Below are 17700 nucleotides of genomic sequence, written 5' to 3'. Positions count from 1 at the left end.
CGTGGGAGACGACGCGCGACGACGCGCGGCGCCCAGCGCCGCGACGTCTACGCGAGGCGGGACCGGACACCTTCCGGTTTATTAAGTGATCCCGAGGCCGCGCGCGCGGTCGCTCCGATGAAAATATCGAATCAATTGCATTCGATAGGGTCGTTGATCGTCGCGTAAAACTGGAGCGTGGACCGCCAACGCAAATGTCATCGATACAAGAATTGGGGCAAACCCTGTGAACCTTCCATGTTCTGCGATTAAAGGAACTTGTCGGTTCCTTTCCCTTTCTGACCGGTCACTTTGACCATTCATGAATGATGAAACATAATGGGGCTGCAGTTTCTTCACAGTGAAATTTCGATAATCGCTAGCCCGCGTATTTCTCTTAAAAAATCGAGGAAAGACTTGCGCTTCGTTTGTGAATTACAGCGTGAATAATGTGGAGTCTTTTCTCTCTTTGATAGATATAATAAGAAAGGCTTGTTTTTTTTCTTAATAAAAAGCAGGTAAATTAATCGATTTTGAGGAAAGTTTATTTCGTGAAATTATGGACTTTTATAAGGATGGAAATTAGATCATAAAGTTAAACAAAATCGAAATTTTCGGTCGTTCTGAATTTATTCAAGTTTTTGAATTTATTTGATACTCATAATAGTGAATCAACTGCAAATTTTACAATTATGCTAATATTAATTCATATATACGTTCATATATGTAATAATATATCTATTATAATTATATTAAGAAATAAGAAGAAATAAGAAAGTATCAATACGATCGATCGGTTATGCCATCGTATCGACTGCCCGCGGTCGAATAAGCACGCCGCGTCGCGCTATGCGAACGTCACTGAGCGTCACCGAGCACATGTCATCTGCCACATCCGCTGACCGTCGCGGATCGCGCTGCAGTCTAGCGCGTTTATAAAGCGATGTTCGCGTAAAGTGTTCACCTCGTGTTCACCGTATCAGCACGATGGAAAATCACGAGGAAGACGATTTGGAGGAACTGCGGTCCACGGTCTACACGTTCCCGCCGAGCGTGCAGAGTGTGATCGAACAGGTTAGGTCCGTCGCGAATTGTTGTCAAACTGTCTGCTCGATGACAGCTTGTGACAATCGCTGCCTTCGAACATTTGCCCTTTTCGCGAGTCTCGGCGAAGTTCCCTCGCTATTCGTCCTTCCACCTGACGCATAATTCTTGCATTCGACGCAACGTTTCTCTATCTCTCTCTTCCTCCACGTCTTTCCTTTGAGCACCATTTTCTCCCATCGGATAATTGCGATCTGTCGCAATTCATTACGCAGCTAATTACACGAAACGCACTTGTTGAAATTTATACGATTCTAAAGCTGTTTTTGTTTTTTTATTGTTAGGTTTTGCCTAGTAACGATCCACTGGACCAACCAAATTTTAACGTGGTGGATTACATAAATTCCTTGTTCCCTACTGAACAGTCTCTGTCAAATATCGATGATGTAGTGAACGAAATGGAACTTAAGATACGTACTATCGACAAGGAGATTCGCTCGGTGGTGCGTGGTCAGACGAATGTAGGTCAGGATGGTAGAGCAGCGCTCGAGGATGCGCAAAAGGTGATCAGGCAACTGTTTGTCCACATAAAAGACATAAAGGACAAGGCGGAACAGTCGGAGGAAGTGGTCAAGGAGATCACAAGGGATATCAAGCAGTTGGATTTCGCCAAGCGGAACCTCACCACCTCGATGACGGCATTGAATCATTTGCACATGCTCGTGGAGGGAGTAGATACATTGAAGTACATAAAGTTTAGATATCGTTACGAATTATAAACCTATCATTTTTTTTCTTTTCTTTTTTATTTATTTATTTAATTTTTTTATTTCAGAGTATTAACGCAAAAGAAGCAATATGGAGAAATCGTGTTACCATTGCAAGCGGTGATGCAAGTGATGCAACATTTCAACAACTACATGGACATACCGCAAGTGAAGCAATTATCTGATCAGGTGAGCACGCAGATATTTATATTTCTCACGATTTATAAAATTTCTTCTCTTCTAAACTGTGCTTTCAATACATTTTACTTTGTCTAACGAAAGGTGCGTCAGATCCACGTCGAATTGGCGCAGCAGATCACCGCGGATTTCAAGCAGGCGTTTTCAGGCCAGAATTCAAAGCATTTCAATCACTTAACGGAGGGCTGCTCCGTATTATCAGTATTAGATCCCAAAGTGAAGTACGTACGTTAAATATTTTCAATATTTGTAGTATCAAAGCTAATAACAACGTTAAAACTCGATTTCCACTTTTCGAAGGAAAGATCTGCTCGTCTGGTTTGTGAACATCCAATTGCAAGAGTACGCGCATCTGTTCGATGAAAACCAGGACTTTGCTTGGTTGGACAAGATCGATCGCAGATACGCATGGATCAAGAAACATCTGCTCGATTTCGAGTCGAAGTTCGGTACGATCTTTCCGCCCGAGTGGGAAGTCTCCGAGCGGATAGCCGTGCAATTTTGCCATGTCACGCGCGAGGATCTCGCGAAATTAATGAACAAAAGACGCAGCGAGATAGATGTCAAGTTGTTGCTTTACGCGATCCAGAGGACCGGTAACTTCGAGTCGTTACTGGCGAAGCGTTTTATTGGCAGTACTCTGGAGGCCGGCGATGCTAAGAGCACGGCAGTCAGCAACGACGCGGCCGAGAAAACTCCGGGAAATCCCTTCGAGGAAGAAAATAAAAAGGTATTGACAGGCATTTTATGTTTTTTTGTTAATCAAATATATGCGTGTATATGTGTTTCTGTGTGAATTCAGAGTGAAAATGAAAAGCCGAGGCCGTCTCCGTTCGCGAATCTCATAGGACGGTGCTTCGAGCCGTATCTGAACATATACATCGAGAGCTTGGACCGCAACTTGGCGGATTTGATGAGCAAGTTCGTGTCCGACTCGAAAACGCAGCCGCCAGGTGCGAAGGAATTCAACGGCATCGAGGGCCCGAGCAGCGTCCTGAGCTCGTGCGCTGACCTGTTTGTATTTTACAAGAAGTGCATGCTGCAGTGCACGCAGCTCAGCACGGGCTTGATCATGCTGAGCCTCGCCGAGACCTTCCAGAAGTACCTGCGGGAGTACGCACTCAAGATTTTGCAGAATAACTTGCCAAAGTAAGAATTAATAATAAATTAAAATAATGAAAATTGTACGAACAAGTTTAGGATTTATATACATGTATTTATATTTGTACTTTATTATGTAACACGTGCGCGTTACAGAATCGTGAGTAGTGCGGGAATCGGCACCAGCATGAGCAACATCACGCGCGACTTCCGCGATCTGTCGACTTCAGGCTTCATACAGAACTTTCAGAGCTTTCTCAAGGAGGGAGAGACTGCCAGATTTAGCAAAGAGGAGCAATCTCGCATATGCTGGTAATGGCTATAAAAATTCTCTGAAGAGAGACGATGTAATTATGGAAACCTGTTTTCCTTTCCAGTATCTTGACGACGGCGGAATATTGTTTAGAGACGACGCAGCAACTGGAGGAGAAGCTTCGTGAGAAAATAGATAAATCCTACTCTGAGAAAATTAATTTATCTCAAGAGCAAGATATCTTTCACAAGTACGTATTTTACTCTTAATTTCCATATTTAATGCGTACATATTTTGGAGAGAGCCGTTTGACATCAATTTCCGATAATAATTTCCAGCGTAATCTCGAACTGCATTCAGCTGCTGGTTCAAGATTTAGAAACAGCCTGCGACTCCGCGTTGACTACGATGACCAAGGTAAATTGAAAAAAAAAGGAAACGAACTTGTCAGTGCGGCGATAATCGCAGTTTTTTTAATAAAATACTTAATATTTGGTAATAACCGTTCTTTCATCAGGTGCAATGGAGTTCTATGGAAGTCGTGGGCGATCAGAGTAATTACGTTAACACCATAATAGGGCACCTTCGGCAAGCTATACCCACCATCCGAGATAGATTGTCTTCTTGTAGAAAATATTTCACCCAGCTTTGCCTCAATTTCGCCAAGTAAAATCCATTGAATGAATTTATGCAGAAAAGATCTTTCCCGAAATTTGACTACATGTAACACTTGTTTCAGTTCGTTCATAATAAAATTGGTGCAACAATTATACAAGTGCAAGCCATTAAATGCTGTCGGCGCGGAACAGCTACTATTGGATGTGCATATGCTGAAAACGGCTTTGTTGGACCTGCCATCGATGGGTTATCAAATACAGAGGAAAGCTCCCGTAACATATACTAAGGTAAAGCGAATAATTTACAAGTTAATATTTAAATATTTAGAAGTAATAATATATTTATTCAACATCTTGTCTCTCATTATATAGGTCGTGCTTAAAGAAATGGCGAAAGCTGAAATGATATTAAAGATCGTAATGTCTCCGATCGAATCTCCCAGTGATTTCGTGAAACAATGCAGAATGCGTTTGCCCAATCTGCAATCCTCGGAATTCCAAAAGATCTTGGACATGAAAGTAATTTCCGTAAAACTAACTGTAGACTGTATTTTCAATTAAATAACCATCTAATAAAATTAACACGTGTTATAGGGATTGAAGAAAACCGAGCAAGTTCCACTGCTCGAGCAATTCAAGCAGTCTGAGAACGCGAGTACCGCTGCCAAGAGCCACGCGATGCACGACAGTCCGGAACACGAAGCCGGGAGGATCAAGAAGCTGGAGAAGCTCATCAAGAAGAGAATCTAAGAGCGTATTGTTAAGTATTGTAACGCTCGTTGCAATTGTACATATATTGAGTTAGCAGATTTTATTATATCTAGGATAATGAAGATTCTTTATACAAAATGGAGAAGTGTCGGCGCGGGATTACTTCATCGGATAAATATAGATACACGTATACAGAGATGTATATTTTATTCTTTATTTTTTTTAAATGTAATTTGTAAACTCCAGCCGAATGACGATCAACCCTGCTTCTGCGCGAGTTCCTTAGCCTTGGCCTTTTCCAGTTTCGCTATCCTCGCCGCAGATTTGCTTCCCAATAAACCGCCGCCCCAGTGACGCCTGATCTCGTCATACCGGTCGTTGAAGTTCGTCTTGATAGCTTCGACGATCTTCGCGAAGTTGGCCCTATCACCGGAATCCACCTGAAGCAAGCAATGACGCCATTAATTTACCAAAATAAAAATCGAGCTATTGAAAAACCTTTTACGAAGATTATGTCAGACCAGTTTTTAGACGATATCACACAAGTTGTCATTGGATTGGCTATATTCATCATAGATAGCACGTTATACGAGAATTGAATCGAATATAAATATTAAATTCCGATATTCTAACTATAGCTAGAACACTTGTAAAAGCTTCCAATGCTACAGCTATAAATAATTCTGATAATACAGCTCCGCATACCTGCGTAAGCGCAACTGCCGTGCAAGTCTTGCGTCTGACCAGGCGTCCCAGGCGAGCCTTGCCTTTCACGATACAGTAGGGCACTCCCATCTTACGGCACAAAGCAGGCAGGAACAATACGATCTGCAGCAACGTAGGATGAATTAGATCACTGCATAATATTAACGACGTGTAATTTACGTGAGAAAATAGCAAGTTGGAAGTGTACTCAGATGTCAATGTCAGCCTATAGACAAAAATTATATACAATCTTTGTCCTCAGATGAAGAAATTTAAGTCATCACAGTAAAGAAAATCAGAAACTAATCGGGATAAGTGTAATATAATTTAATTAGAAATCAGAGACCGACCGACCTCAATTGGATCAACGTCGTGCGCCACGACGACCAGCTGAGCCTTCTTTTGCTCCACCAGAGTGGTCACCGTGCTGGCACCGCTGCGGATAACGTTTGGTCTCTTCGTCGGAGTGTCCTCCTTCTTTGCGATCTTCTGCTCGGCTCTCGCCTTCAATCTCGCCTTCTTCATGGCTGCCGATTCAGGTCGGTACTTCTCCAATACCTTGAACAGCTGTGTAGCTACAACAATATAAATACATGGTTATATTATGTTTTTATATACAAGATACAATACTCTAAATTTTATTTAAAGTACCAGTTTGCTTGTCCAGTGTTTGCGTGAACTGGTTGATTGTTGGTGGTATTTTCAACCTCTTTTGCAGCACTGCCCTCTGGCGTTGGATGCGAATGTACTTGGGCCATCTCACGAAGCGGCTGAGATCGCGCGCTGGTTGGATATCTTGACCTGAATTTTAAAAACAAAGGCTTATGTAACGTACACTGTGATTTTTCCACTTAAATTGTTATAAATTATTAATTATAAATTGTTGACTCACCGATGCCAAAGTTGCGCGTGCGTTTTTCGAAGAGAGGGTTGGTTACCTTCTTCGGCTCAACCTTCTTGACTGCCAATGGAGCGGCAGCTACCTTCTTCCCGACCTTCTTCTTCGGCTAACAATTTAAAGTATAATAAATTTAATATTTTATTTATTTACTTAATTGAAAAATAAAAAACCATAAGCAACTTTAATGACGCATATAAATCTTTGCTAAAATTACATGTGTTTTTATTATCACAGTCTTTATTTTTATGCAATAAATATTCTACGAAAATTCAAGAGTATATATTTTTCTATTTAATAAAAAAAAAAGTACAAAAATTTGATTATTACTGCATGCATTCCAATTGTTCACAAGCCCGTCATGGCGTTAAAATCTACAAGATTACTTTCATGTTACAGTTAGGTTATGGTCGTTAGGTTATAGTAAGCAGAATTATGTTAATAATCCAAATAATTCAATACTACTTATACCAAATATATAATTATTAAAGAGCATAGACTTCGATAATTATATCATGCAATTATCAAGTCAATTTGCTATACAATAAAAACATATTTTCACATTGAATATTGAAGCAACATGCCAAACATGCTAAAACTTTGAATATTAATATTTATTGCTTATAATGTTATTTGACGAAAATATCATTTGTCCACGATAATTTCGTAGCCTTACCTTCTTCTGAACCATTTTCTAGCTAGAAATCCTCAGGATTTCCTTAAATATAATCGGATACAAAATGTGCTACTTCGCAAAACGCGATACGAAGTAGGTAGGTTGAGAACGCAAAGAGAGTCCGTGCAGGGCAACGCCACCGAAGCGACAGCAGCGCCAAGTCGATGTTACATTTTCTTGCCGATATAATCATTTTCAAATAACGTTGAAATAACACTTTTATTTAAATGATTTACTTGATATTATTTATATTAGAAACATAATGTTCTGTAATATTAAAATTATAGAATGTACAAATAGATATATATATATATATAATTACTCAAAAAAATTACTTATTTATGGTTGCAAATCTTGAATAATGCATCATCTATGGCAGTCTTAACCTCTCTTTTATAATTTTTCTCTAACCTATACGAAGAATAAACCGGAGTACACACCAATCGCTATCAATTGATCGGTGAACCCGCTGTGTCAATGAAACCGGCATGCCGAGAGGATTCCAATAATTTAATTACAATAATGTCTACCCAGTGATCATTGAAAATTTTTTATAAACCTAAAACAAATTTAAATGGCAAATTAAATAGAATAAGAAAAGAATAAGTGTCTTCCAAAAGAGATACGTATATTTTTGAGAGAAAGGGAGAAACAAATCGATGTGCGAGTCTGCCGCATTTGCAAGGATGATACCGAGGATCCTGATGCACGGTGCACCATGTCGGACGTTGTGCACGATACACAGTAAGGTGAACCTGTTGCCTCACAGACGCGATCCTTCCAAGACGAGTAACGTCTCGGCAATGTCTACTCTGCCGCCTGACAGCCCAATGAATGTATTCGACAGGAAGGCAAAACTGCTGCAGCGTGAGCGTGCAGCCAGGGACGCTGACGTCCACCTGTACGACTACATCAAGGATGAGGTGGGCTACAGACTGTCTGACCGGATATTCGACATCAAACGAAAATTCGGCAGAGCCCTTGATCTGGGATGTGGTCGTGGCTATGTGTCGAAGCGGATCCTCAGCGAGTGCGTGGAGGAGTTGGTGCTGGCCGACATGAGCCCGAGCTTCCTCGACCAGGCCGAGACCACGGAGGGAGTGAGAGTGAAAAAGGAAGTCGTCGACGAGGAAAATCTGTCTTTTGAGCCTAACAGTTTCGACATGGTTATCAGCTGCCTGAGTCTTCACTGGATCAACGACCTACCTGGCTGTTTCAGGCACATCAATAGCAGCCTGAAAAACGACGGGGTCTTCCTGGCTGCTATATTCGGGGGCGACACGCTTTACGAATTGAGGTAGGTCAAGATTGAATGGAGGAGCTTGGGTCATCTCACTTCTTCTCGTGGCAATCATGTCTGGCATTCGTTTTGATAATATAGAAGTTCCTTGCAATTAGCTGAGCTCGAGAGGCACGGTGGGATCTCGCCGCATATCTCACCGTTTGTAGAAATCCGAGACATCGGCTCGTTATTAACGAGAGCAAATTTCACCATGCTAACTATCGACACTGATGAGATGGTCATTGGATATCCGAGCATGTTCGAGCTCATGTGGGATTTAAAAGGTAAAGGAAAGCTTTAATTGTGTAAGAATCAGTTAGTAAACTAAGTCGTACTTCACGCAAACAATTATTTTTCCAGGAATGGCGGAGAACAACGCGTCTTGGAATCGTAATTTGCACCTGTCGAGAGATACGCTAATCGCAGCTGCGGCCATATACAAAGAGCTGTATGGAAAAGTCCGAGATGACAGTACATCGTACGTTCCCGCGACGTTTCAGATAATATATATGTTGGGGTGGAAACCGGATCCATCGCAGCCGAAACCACTTCAACGAGGAACAGGGGAAGTATCGCTCAAGGACTTGTACAAGCTTGACCAAATAATCAAGGACACCAAGGAGATAAAACTAGGCGATGACGATAAGTAGCTCTATCAGAGTAATCTTTATTGATCGCACATTGAATGTAAATACTTTATATCGTATGTAAAACTTAATATATTATATAAATCCGCTCTCAAATGATGAGTGTAAAAAAATAATTTATTATAAACAATTGCGTTTCATTTCTATTATCCTGTGAGTAGACATATCGGTGGCACAGCGTTCACGATTTCTTTTCATCGTCTTTGTGAACCACAACGCCTTTTTCTATCAGCTCTGGAATCTCGACTGCCAACCATGGTCCTAACTGAAAAGCGAGTTCGATTTTTATTTGAGACGATAATTTAACGTAACTGTTCAAATTTCCAGATTTTTATAATACATACACAATTTTAATCGTAGTATATGTACGTAATGACAAATTATTCAACTTACACCAAGAGCCATTGCATGAGCAATGCCAAATTTGGGAACATTGCGAGCCCACAGTGGCTTGAAGTGATCAGTAAGACAGATCTTACCACCCCTGTACATCTTTGCCGTTTTACCATCTAATTCTGGTAAAGCAATCTCAGGCGCTGTTGTAGGATACGTAATGGGAATCTGGTATTACCAGAAAAGAGGAAAACATGTTATTATTTTATAAGTTTCTATGATTTTGAATTATTTTCGATCTTTTTATATGAGTAATTGATAAATATATAATTGAATAGAGAACTTTAGGCTGTAATTTCTCTTTAATTGATAAATAAGTGAATATTTGAGGAAGAAAATCGAGAAGGCCAAGTAAAATATTACTTACATCAAATTCTATCTCAAATTCATATTTCAGGAAATTCTGAATGTACCAGCACTTGCCGAACCATCTCGTACCTTCCTTGTTTGATTCCAGCCGAAACCAGTCATTGTCCGCCTCTTTATTATTTTTGACATACTGCAACAATGTGTGTTTACAAAACAAGTCATGATGATGCTTATATATTGAATGTTGCTTGCATGCACTAAACTTTTATTTATTTTATGAAATATTTTTCTAATATAATTTTATTACACTTATAATAATAAATTAATTTTTAGTCTATAGAAGCTTTAATCTACGAGATCGGTCGGAGCAACAAAAATCGCCCATATGGAAGTGACGTTTACAATCTTGCGAAATAAAGATTGTGTTGACCCTTTACCTTAATGAGAGCTTGATATTCCTCTTTCAACCTCTGCACCCATAAATCCTTATCTCTGGGACCAGCTTTTGTTTGCAATAGCGGAATGTTACTTAAAGTTTTCTTCGTCGATTCATCAACCATGTTGGCAGCTTGTGTGCAGTTTTAATACTTGAAAGCTTGGAAATTATAATAGGTTATGACATGACATGTCACCTAACCTATTATCATATTGTCAATGTTACCAATAGTATTCTGTTTTAGCAAAACTCTAGGTGAACACCAGATATATTTTGCAATATAAAGAAAAAAGACATGATAAAAATTGAGATAAAATATAGAAAGATAAATCAAGAGAAACAAGAGATTGATTGTACGTTTTGCAGTAAGGATTACAAAAGTGCAGAAATTTACTAAGAAACCTTACAATCTCATTGGTCAGCACTTGGTAAATTCATTCCTTTATTTATTATCAAATTTTGCATTTTAATTTATTGAATTTTCCGTTATTCTATCGTTTTATTATAATATTCCATACAATAATCAAAATAATTATAAAATAAAAATATTAACTTTAGCAACAGTAATTATTTTATATAGAGCGAGTAATTTTTTACTTGCAAAATATGATTGAATGAAATAAAATAAAAATGTCTAATATCATTTTATTTATTCAACATTCTCCATATGCCATATCTAAGCATAAATCACTAACCAATCGCATCCCTTGATGCGCACGCAGTATCTATGGTGAAGAGAGGAAGAGTATGAGGGAAGTAGAGAGTAATACATTTTATAAATGGTAGTGAAATGTTAAGCATTCGTAAGTAGCTGTTGCGATTTAAGATAAATACCTTACATGCGCTATGGCTGATTCGTCTTACGAAAAAGGATTGACTGAATTGTCAAAAATGAAGGTAAATATCGTGAACCGACACGTACGTGCAGTGGGATTCGTCTTGTTCCGATGGCATCCTAACCTTCAATAGTCTAAAGCATGGACCGCCGATCGGCGTCTTTCGATTTCGATTGCTTCTCTGTGCTTTCCAATCAGTCGCATATTTTTCTTTTCAATTACAGCTATTAATTTCGCCATTAATAAATATATTTATGCTATTATATGTATATATAAACTTTACTAATCAATTAACCTCGCACATACACACATACATACGCAACACATATTACATACAATAATCGGATTCTCTCGAATAATCGAATTCTGTATTTCCTGAGTCTCGTAATTTTTTATTACTGCTATACAAATATTGGATAATAAGATCTCTCTAGTTTACATATGGTATGATGAAAATATATTTTATTTGTAATTTTATTAACAATTTTTTAATTGATAATAATGGAGTAAATTCAATAAAATAGAATGAAACATTATGTTATAGAGAGACTATGCATTAATTCATTAGCGAAATTATAATAAATAAAATTGTAGATTTATTTTTTATATTTATACTTATTGTATTTCTTTTCAATTTTTCTTTTTTCTTTTTTCTTATAATATTGGCTTATATTATATATCTATCTCTTTAAGTAAAAGCCGAAGAATTATAATATAGTGCAATTGTAAAGGCTTGACTATTCATCATTAATTAAATAATTGTTACTATATTATAACTGTTATTGTTTTATTTGTCATGAAACCTGATACATTTCTAATCTAAAAGGTGACTGACTTAAGAGCTGAATTGAAGCAAAGAGGACTTCCTACTACAGGCAATAAAAACGAACTAGTAGAGAGACTTCAGTTAGCAATTCATGGAGGTTTGCTTTCTTACATCGTTTTACTTTCTCAGTAAGTTAAGAAAGAAGAAAGTTGTTCACGAAAGAAATGTTCATATTTCAGATTCCGCATTGTCCTTGGATGAAACTACGGAAGAAATTTTGGATGAAGATGAAGTACTTGGTGTAGGTATCTACATCTAATATATATTTAAACGTAAGTTGTAAGCTGATACATATTAATTGATTAATTGTAGGACGAAGAAATAGAAGAATTGTCGAGCAAGCCAGATTCACAGGTGATTGCTGCAAAACGGAAACTATCCACAGAGAGCAACAATATGAACGCAAAGAAGATTGTGTTAAATCGCAAGCCTGTACTCGAGGAAATAAAGAACGACCAAGTGGAAAAGAAGGAAAACAACAGCACAAAATTGCCGGACGACACACCGCCCGAGAAGAAGATTATTAAATTATCGGAGCTTGGCATCAAAGAGGTAACATATTATCCTTATTTGGTGAAGTAATCAAGTAATAATTATATTGTAAAAGTCTACGAGTATTTTTAACGTTGTTTGATTATGCTTGTACCAATTTTTAACAGAGGTTAGAGATGAGGGCTAAGAAATTTGGTATGCCGCTATCCGAGGCAGCGAAGAAAGAAGCTAGACTAGCACGATTTAATGTCAATAATCAAAACAATAAGTCGGCTGCATCTATAAAGACGCCTGTGGTGAGAACTTAGTGACTTTTACACAATTTTACGTAACTTTTATACATTATCGGAAATGAGTATAAATGTGTAATGTCATATATAAAATATTCGTACTTCATATTAATTATGAATTAATTTCTTGCAGCCTACTACGTATGAGACATTGAAGAAACGTGCTGAGAGATTTGGGTCCTCGGTGTCTACTTTAATGGAGAAGGTAAGTATCTTTTGTAAAGCTAGACTGAGCGTTAAGGCCTGAAAATCAGGTAGAAAGAGACGCGGAAAGTAGGTACTGTGTATCTTTCCCTCTCTAACGAGAAAAGAGGAGAATGTAAGGGAATAAAAATGGAGAGACAACCGAGCGCTCTGTTGCAGGCGCCAACAGAGAGAGCAACTACACGGCACCTGCTTTCTGTCTTTTTTTCCTACTTGATCGTCATTATCAAGTATTAGACACGTTTGATTTATTCTTTTATGCGTGGTTTACTCCTTGATTCGTCTTTATTGCTAATTTGTTTTTTTTTTAGGCTGAATTGGCTGAACGATTGGAGAAAAGGAAAGCTAGATTTGGTGAAGTGAAACCTGTCGAGAACAAAGTATCGTATAATAAAATTAAGATCGTTAAATGATACTCAGTGTTATATACTAAGACAGTGATCTAGATTATAATTATTAATTTAAGTTTTCTCTTATTTTTAATAAAAATTTATTATATACGTTTGTATATATGTGTGTATATATATATATACATATGTGTATATACATACATATATATATATATATATACACACATATAACAATGAACTATTATATATAAAAATATGAATACCATAATCAGTTCAGTATTAGTATTATTCCTCTTTTGCGTTTTTTAAAATAGATATTTGTCGTATTTAAACTTAGCATAAAATTCATGAAGACGTAGACTTTAGGGATAGAAGTACATGTATTACATTAATAAACTCATCCGTGTATGTACGCAATAGTTGTTTCGTCAGTTTAAATGTCAATGTAAACAGTCTTTATTACAATATAAATCTAATGTAAATCAATCTAAAAACTATTTATTAATAATTCTTTTGATTTTGGACAAAATTATTTTCTCTCTTCTAATATCACCTCCTTTCTCTCTCCTTTTTTCTAATATCACATCCTGCACTTCCTTAATTAAAACTAAACAATTATACATTTAATCCTTTTTTGAATCATTTTATTCAAATTTTACAATGGCTGACTTTGTCATTGAGTCGTATTACTATCTCGGTTTTACTAACAGACAGTGCAGGAGCTCGTTTTTTTACAGAGTGTTTTAGAACTGTCAAATAAAAAGTATAGGCAGTATCTTGAAGCATTTGTAGCACTAAGTAGCCGACATAAAGTATTAAATGCTTATTTAAAATTAATTCGCTGCTTTTTTGGAGAAATTGAATCTTTATTACGAAAAAATAATAAACATATCAATTTTCGAAACATTCGCCATCATTTTCGAATACTTTTCTCTATCTATTATGCAGCTGACTGAACTGACAGAGGAAAGGCTCAATTTCTTCAAAACAAAAGCACCGAATTAATTTGCATATCTAATATTACTACGTTATAATATCAACCAATAGCATTCAAGAGAACTAAACTAGCAGAGAATTTTGTTTCACGAATTTGGCAATTGTACTTCGGAAAAGCATCCCGGCATATATTCCAATGTATTCTTCAAGAATCTCGTCTGTTAGAATGTTTTGACAGCGTTTCTCGCTCATGATAGAACGTCATCGAATAACGCGAAAAGGTATTTGATGCATCGGCATGCGGATCCTCAAGTCGTCGATATATGTTCTACTGCAGCTGTGGCTACTTCTTCAGAATGTTTATTGCGATGAGGAGAATCCGGACAATGATGATGTCACGTTGTGAGTATCTTGACGTAATAGCGTTAATTTTGCCGCCAAACAAAATATATCACCTAATAAAATACACACACATATATGGCATAGTTATTTCAGAAGCGATGTTTATTTATTTTTATTTATTTTAGGCCTGCAGATGAACTCAGGAATATACACTCCTTCTTTTACATGGCGACAGAGGAGGACTTGCCTAGGTATTGCATAAATGCTGAGTACACTTGTCACTTTAACTTAGTTAAAATGTTATATTTGCAGCCCAGCGGCGCAAACAAAGACGAACGATCAGTCAGCCGCTGCAGCAGCAAAGCTGTGCAACTGCAAAGAGTGGAGTGAGCGAAATAGCCAAGAAGCAGTCTTTTATAAACGCTTGATTGCTGTATTATTATCTAATCTTGTCATGCAGGTAAATTTGGACGTAATCGTACAAAGTGAAGCAGCTGTTCATATAATTTTTATCCGAAATTATTTACATATAAACCTGCAGTTATAATATACTAAATTGATGGATTATAGAGGATCGATGACAGATTGATCGGTATGATTGGCATAGAGGCGTCCTCCTCACAATTCGAATACCTCCAGGACTTTGTGAACGGGCAAGGCTCCATGAGGGAAGTCGATCGAATTCTTGGCAGCGTAATTAAACAATCTGGCTCGTCGACGTATCAATACATGGCTGAGATATCGCACTATCTTAATGTGTTGTCGGAACGCCTGATGCACTATGTATCACTCATGAAAGAACGTGTAAGAATAATAACGTTTGTGTGTAAAATTTTTTGTTAAATACGAATCTCTTCTAATCAACTTTCTGAATTGTTGCAGTGGGATGTAACCGTAATCTCGTTAGTAGTTATAGCTAGTTTTATGATCTTGAGGAAGCAGAGATTCTCCCGAGGCTTAGTTATTTTTTTAATGATCGATATTATATTCGTCATAAGTTTCTTCATAACTTGGTGGCGGCTTATACAGGTAATTTCATGTTCTGGTAGACACTAAAAATTCATGTAGACGTTTATCACTGTAGATGGTTATGTTGAATCTTGAAAGACCGTTTTCTACGCTGCAGGAAGCAGAAATCAAATTAATGGCGGCACAAGCACAATTTGCGGAAATGCCAATTGCTTGCAAGCCGCATAAAATGGGTCTGTGGGACAAGATGATAGCGTCATTTTCTTGTGGGTGATTTATCTTGATTTATACAAGTGGTGCAAGATTATTATATACGTTTATTTGTAAAGAGATTTTCTATTTGTAGCTACAAATGATTGTGAGAAGTACTACGAATCGATCATGACCAATCCGAGATTGCAAGTAACACCGGCGTTCGCGTTGACGCACTTTCTCAGCACAGCCATTCTGCAGCCCGTATCGTATTTCGGAGTTGTTATATCGGAATTTATCGATAACGCTACTAGTAAGCAAATTATTTCAATATATTCTAGGATATCCGAGCATTGTTAAGTTTTCATTGCCTATATAAAAGTGTTGCTTGCAGATAAACTGGGCTTCATCTACAAGCTGCCTGTTACGCTCTTTCTTTTCTTGAGCTTCTGCATATGTATAATATTGCTGCCATTTTTCTTGCTCGGTGGATCTTTCAATTTGGGTTTCGGGCCATTTCTCAAATTCGGGGTAAAAGCAAGAGCAAATCTCAACGAGACACAAGATCGTATTGAACGGATTTATGAAGTACCAAATATTTTTTCTGTCATTTGTATCAACATATCAATTTTATTATATTTAAAGAAATAAGATAAAAAATAAGTAAAAGAATCTTTTGTACAAGAATTCGACAAATTCTATATATTCTGATAATGATATATCACGCATTTTTATAATTTTATAAATATACTTAAATATACTTAAATATATTTTCATATCTCGATTTTTATTGCAGAATACTTCGACCAAGAAACGGTTAAAGCATTCAGATAAAGCGATGAAACAAATTACGTTAGAAAAAGACGATGGTGATACTAAATGAAATATATTTATGATGTACGTATTTATGACAATGTGCTTGCAAGTAAACAATTATTATCATTATAGATCTTGCTGGAGGTGATACCATTAGTGGAGGTGATACGTGCCATTTAAGCGAAAAATGTAAAAATTGCAAGTGTAAGAATGCAAATGGAAATGAAGCTGAAGACGTTGAGCGCGAGAAAAAAGAAGAAGGAGATGGCGATTGCTAATGATACTTCACATCTTCGCAAAGATAAAGTTTTACATTATGTTCTCTTTGTAACTTTATTACAGATTTAATGAATTATTAATTTAATAATTTATACAGTCTTTTTCTTATTATATTATTTTCTGAATTAGTTATAATAAGTACGCAGCAATCTGTGTTTAAGATTATAAAATACTATAGATATCATCTCAAAATGAAAAGAGAATACAAAATGTTTTTTGTATTCTCTTTTCATTTTGAGATGATATCTATAGCAATCTATAGCAAGCACATTGGCAGTTATATCGCAATTTTTATTGCAATTGTGCAGCATCAGAGTTTAATTTCTTTAATATTTTGTATTAAAAAATTATGTAACAATTCTTTGTGAAATCTTTGTGTAGTTTGCAATTGCACAGTAATATTTTGAGATTTTATAAAAATTTTATATATTTGAACTGACAACGAAACTGAATTTTTCATGCAGTTTTACCACAAATATTATATTTTTATAGATTATCGTTACTCACTGTGATAAAAGCATGATACATGATCCCTTAATTGTAAAGATAATGTTTATTTAATAATACTACATCATGTATGATTACTACTTTGTAATACAAAATGACATGTGCCTAATTAAATAACATATTGGCTAATTAGCGCAATTTTATTAAAATTTCCGTCCAGCTGAATTGTTGATTGACAAATTGATAATTCGTTATTCGGACTCATTATACGGAAATTGAAAGAAATAAGATAGAAATGAAAACGAAGCTAGTGGTCGTCGGATGCGTTTACATTGTGTCAACTCAGCTTAATGATCGGTGAGTAAGCAAGGATTTCTGTCAAATTTGCTAAACGTAGTATCTACGCTGCTTGTATAATCGCGTTCACTGCGTATGTGCTCACGAAGAGCACGATCTCCCCGTAATTGGATGATCATATGACGCTGTAGAAGGTAAATGCCGTAGAAATCTGAGATATAACACATGTATATATTTTTTTCTGTTAAAAAATAAGTTGCGTGTTCTATCAAATTTAAAAAAAGGAAATTGCACTCGCATTTTTAGCTTTAATATAATATTAAATTCTAAACAATGTTATCTATCCTTGGAATTGCCGTTACATCAACAACCTCGAATGCTACCTTGAGCGAGATCGCGACATTCCGA

General features: G+C 36.8%; 5 protein-coding genes across 6 annotated transcripts; 3 read left to right on the top strand and 2 right to left on the bottom strand.

The window, feature by feature from the left end:
* The first annotated feature begins 817 nt into the window (after positions 1–817).
* On the top strand, positions 818–4865 carry LOC105278536 (vacuolar protein sorting-associated protein 53 homolog). Its single transcript, XM_011337692.3, has 13 exons — positions 818–1053; positions 1368–1768; positions 1859–1979; positions 2073–2209; positions 2289–2718; positions 2791–3137; positions 3246–3401; positions 3467–3592; positions 3681–3759; positions 3860–4008; positions 4082–4247; positions 4332–4478; positions 4554–4865. Exons 1-13 carry the CDS (start codon positions 967–969, stop codon positions 4707–4709), a joined length of 2502 nt encoding a protein of 833 aa, XP_011335994.1. The 5' UTR covers positions 818–966; the 3' UTR covers positions 4710–4865.
* On the bottom strand, positions 4861–7089 carry LOC105278527 (60S ribosomal protein L7a). Its single transcript, XM_011337680.3, has 6 exons — positions 6950–7089; positions 6268–6382; positions 6027–6176; positions 5730–5950; positions 5376–5498; positions 4861–5110 (listed from the first exon to the last, which is right to left on the bottom strand). Exons 1-6 carry the CDS (start codon positions 6962–6964, stop codon positions 4928–4930), a joined length of 807 nt encoding a protein of 268 aa, XP_011335982.1. The 5' UTR covers positions 6965–7089; the 3' UTR covers positions 4861–4927.
* Positions 7090–7223: 134 nt separating this feature from the next.
* Positions 7224–8994, top strand: LOC105278549 (arginine-hydroxylase NDUFAF5, mitochondrial). 2 transcript variants are annotated; one of them, XM_011337718.3, is made up of 4 exons: positions 7224–7693; positions 7797–8246; positions 8331–8515; positions 8592–8994. In XM_011337718.3, the coding sequence occupies exons 1-4, from the start codon at positions 7668–7670 to the stop codon at positions 8879–8881; spliced, it is 951 nt and encodes a 316-aa protein (XP_011336020.1). In that variant the 5' UTR covers positions 7224–7667; the 3' UTR covers positions 8882–8994. The 2 variants fall into 2 exon arrangements, with proteins under 2 accessions (XP_011336020.1, XP_011336016.1); XM_011337714.3 differs by having other exon boundaries at positions 7224–8246.
* Positions 8870–10432, bottom strand: LOC105278541 (ubiquitin-fold modifier-conjugating enzyme 1). The gene is made up of 4 exons (XM_011337706.3): positions 10018–10432; positions 9639–9770; positions 9272–9439; positions 8870–9143 (listed from the first exon to the last, which is right to left on the bottom strand). The coding sequence occupies exons 1-4, from the start codon at positions 10138–10140 to the stop codon at positions 9060–9062; spliced, it is 507 nt and encodes a 168-aa protein (XP_011336008.1). The 5' UTR covers positions 10141–10432; the 3' UTR covers positions 8870–9059.
* A 292-nt stretch (positions 10433–10724) lies between these two features.
* LOC105278564 lies at positions 10725–17184 on the top strand. Its single transcript, XM_026969002.1, has 15 exons — positions 10725–10913; positions 11679–11775; positions 11858–11919; positions 11991–12230; positions 12338–12466; positions 12594–12665; positions 12976–13044; positions 14585–14752; positions 14863–15096; positions 15175–15321; positions 15419–15527; positions 15608–15766; positions 15848–16041; positions 16250–16322; positions 16402–17184. The coding sequence occupies exons 1-15, from the start codon at positions 10863–10865 to the stop codon at positions 16545–16547; spliced, it is 1950 nt and encodes a 649-aa protein (XP_026824803.1). The 5' UTR covers positions 10725–10862; the 3' UTR covers positions 16548–17184.
* Positions 17185–17700: the final 516 nt, after the last annotated feature.

Source organism: Ooceraea biroi, chromosome 4 (genome assembly GCF_003672135.1).
Source record: "Ooceraea biroi isolate clonal line C1 chromosome 4, Obir_v5.4, whole genome shotgun sequence".
In the NCBI taxonomy this organism is placed as follows: domain Eukaryota; kingdom Metazoa; phylum Arthropoda; class Insecta; order Hymenoptera; family Formicidae; genus Ooceraea; species Ooceraea biroi.
This window is presented reverse-complemented; position numbering and strand designations above follow the sequence as displayed.

What these genes read in the sequence shown, in the direction of transcription:
- LOC105278536 (XM_011337692.3), top strand. Translation starts at nt 967, where the DNA reads ATGGAAAATCACGAGGAAGACGATTTGGAGGAACTGCGGTCCACGGTC. An exon ending in TGCAGAGTGTGATCGAACAG is followed by an intron (nt 1,054 to 1,367) that starts GTTAGGTCCGTC and finishes TTTTATTGTTAG; the next exon opens with GTTTTGCCTAGTAACGATCC. An exon ending in TGAAGCAATTATCTGATCAG is followed by an intron (nt 1,980 to 2,072) that starts GTGAGCACGCAG and finishes GTCTAACGAAAG; the next exon opens with GTGCGTCAGATCCACGTCGA.
- LOC105278549 (XM_011337714.3), top strand. Translation starts at nt 7,609, where the DNA reads ATGTGCGAGTCTGCCGCATTTGCAAGGATGATACCGAGGATCCTGATG. An exon ending in GACACGCTTTACGAATTGAG is followed by an intron (nt 8,247 to 8,330) that starts GTAGGTCAAGAT and finishes TTGATAATATAG; the next exon opens with AAGTTCCTTGCAATTAGCTG. An exon ending in GCTCATGTGGGATTTAAAAG is followed by an intron (nt 8,516 to 8,591) that starts GTAAAGGAAAGC and finishes TTATTTTTCCAG; the next exon opens with GAATGGCGGAGAACAACGCG.
- LOC105278564 (XM_026969002.1), top strand. Translation starts at nt 10,863, where the DNA reads ATGGCTGATTCGTCTTACGAAAAAGGATTGACTGAATTGTCAAAAATG. An exon ending in CGGAGCTTGGCATCAAAGAG is followed by an intron (nt 12,231 to 12,337) that starts GTAACATATTAT and finishes AATTTTTAACAG; the next exon opens with AGGTTAGAGATGAGGGCTAA. An exon ending in TATCTAATCTTGTCATGCAG is followed by an intron (nt 14,753 to 14,862) that starts GTAAATTTGGAC and finishes GATGGATTATAG; the next exon opens with AGGATCGATGACAGATTGAT.
- LOC105278541 (XM_011337706.3), bottom strand. Translation starts at nt 10,140, where the DNA reads ATGGTTGATGAATCGACGAAGAAAACTTTAAGTAACATTCCGCTATTG. An exon ending in AATATCAAGCTCTCATTAAG is followed by an intron (nt 9,771 to 10,017) that starts GTAAAGGGTCAA and finishes ACATTGTTGCAG; the next exon opens with TATGTCAAAAATAATAAAGA. An exon ending in CTCATGCAATGGCTCTTGGT is followed by an intron (nt 9,144 to 9,271) that starts GTAAGTTGAATA and finishes CTCGCTTTTCAG; the next exon opens with TTAGGACCATGGTTGGCAGT.
- LOC105278527 (XM_011337680.3), bottom strand. An exon ending in CACGCGCAACTTTGGCATCG is followed by an intron (nt 6,177 to 6,267) that starts GTGAGTCAACAA and finishes TTTAAAATTCAG; the next exon opens with GTCAAGATATCCAACCAGCG. An exon ending in CGGCAGTTGCGCTTACGCAG is followed by an intron (nt 5,111 to 5,375) that starts GTATGCGGAGCT and finishes TGCTTGCTTCAG; the next exon opens with GTGGATTCCGGTGATAGGGC.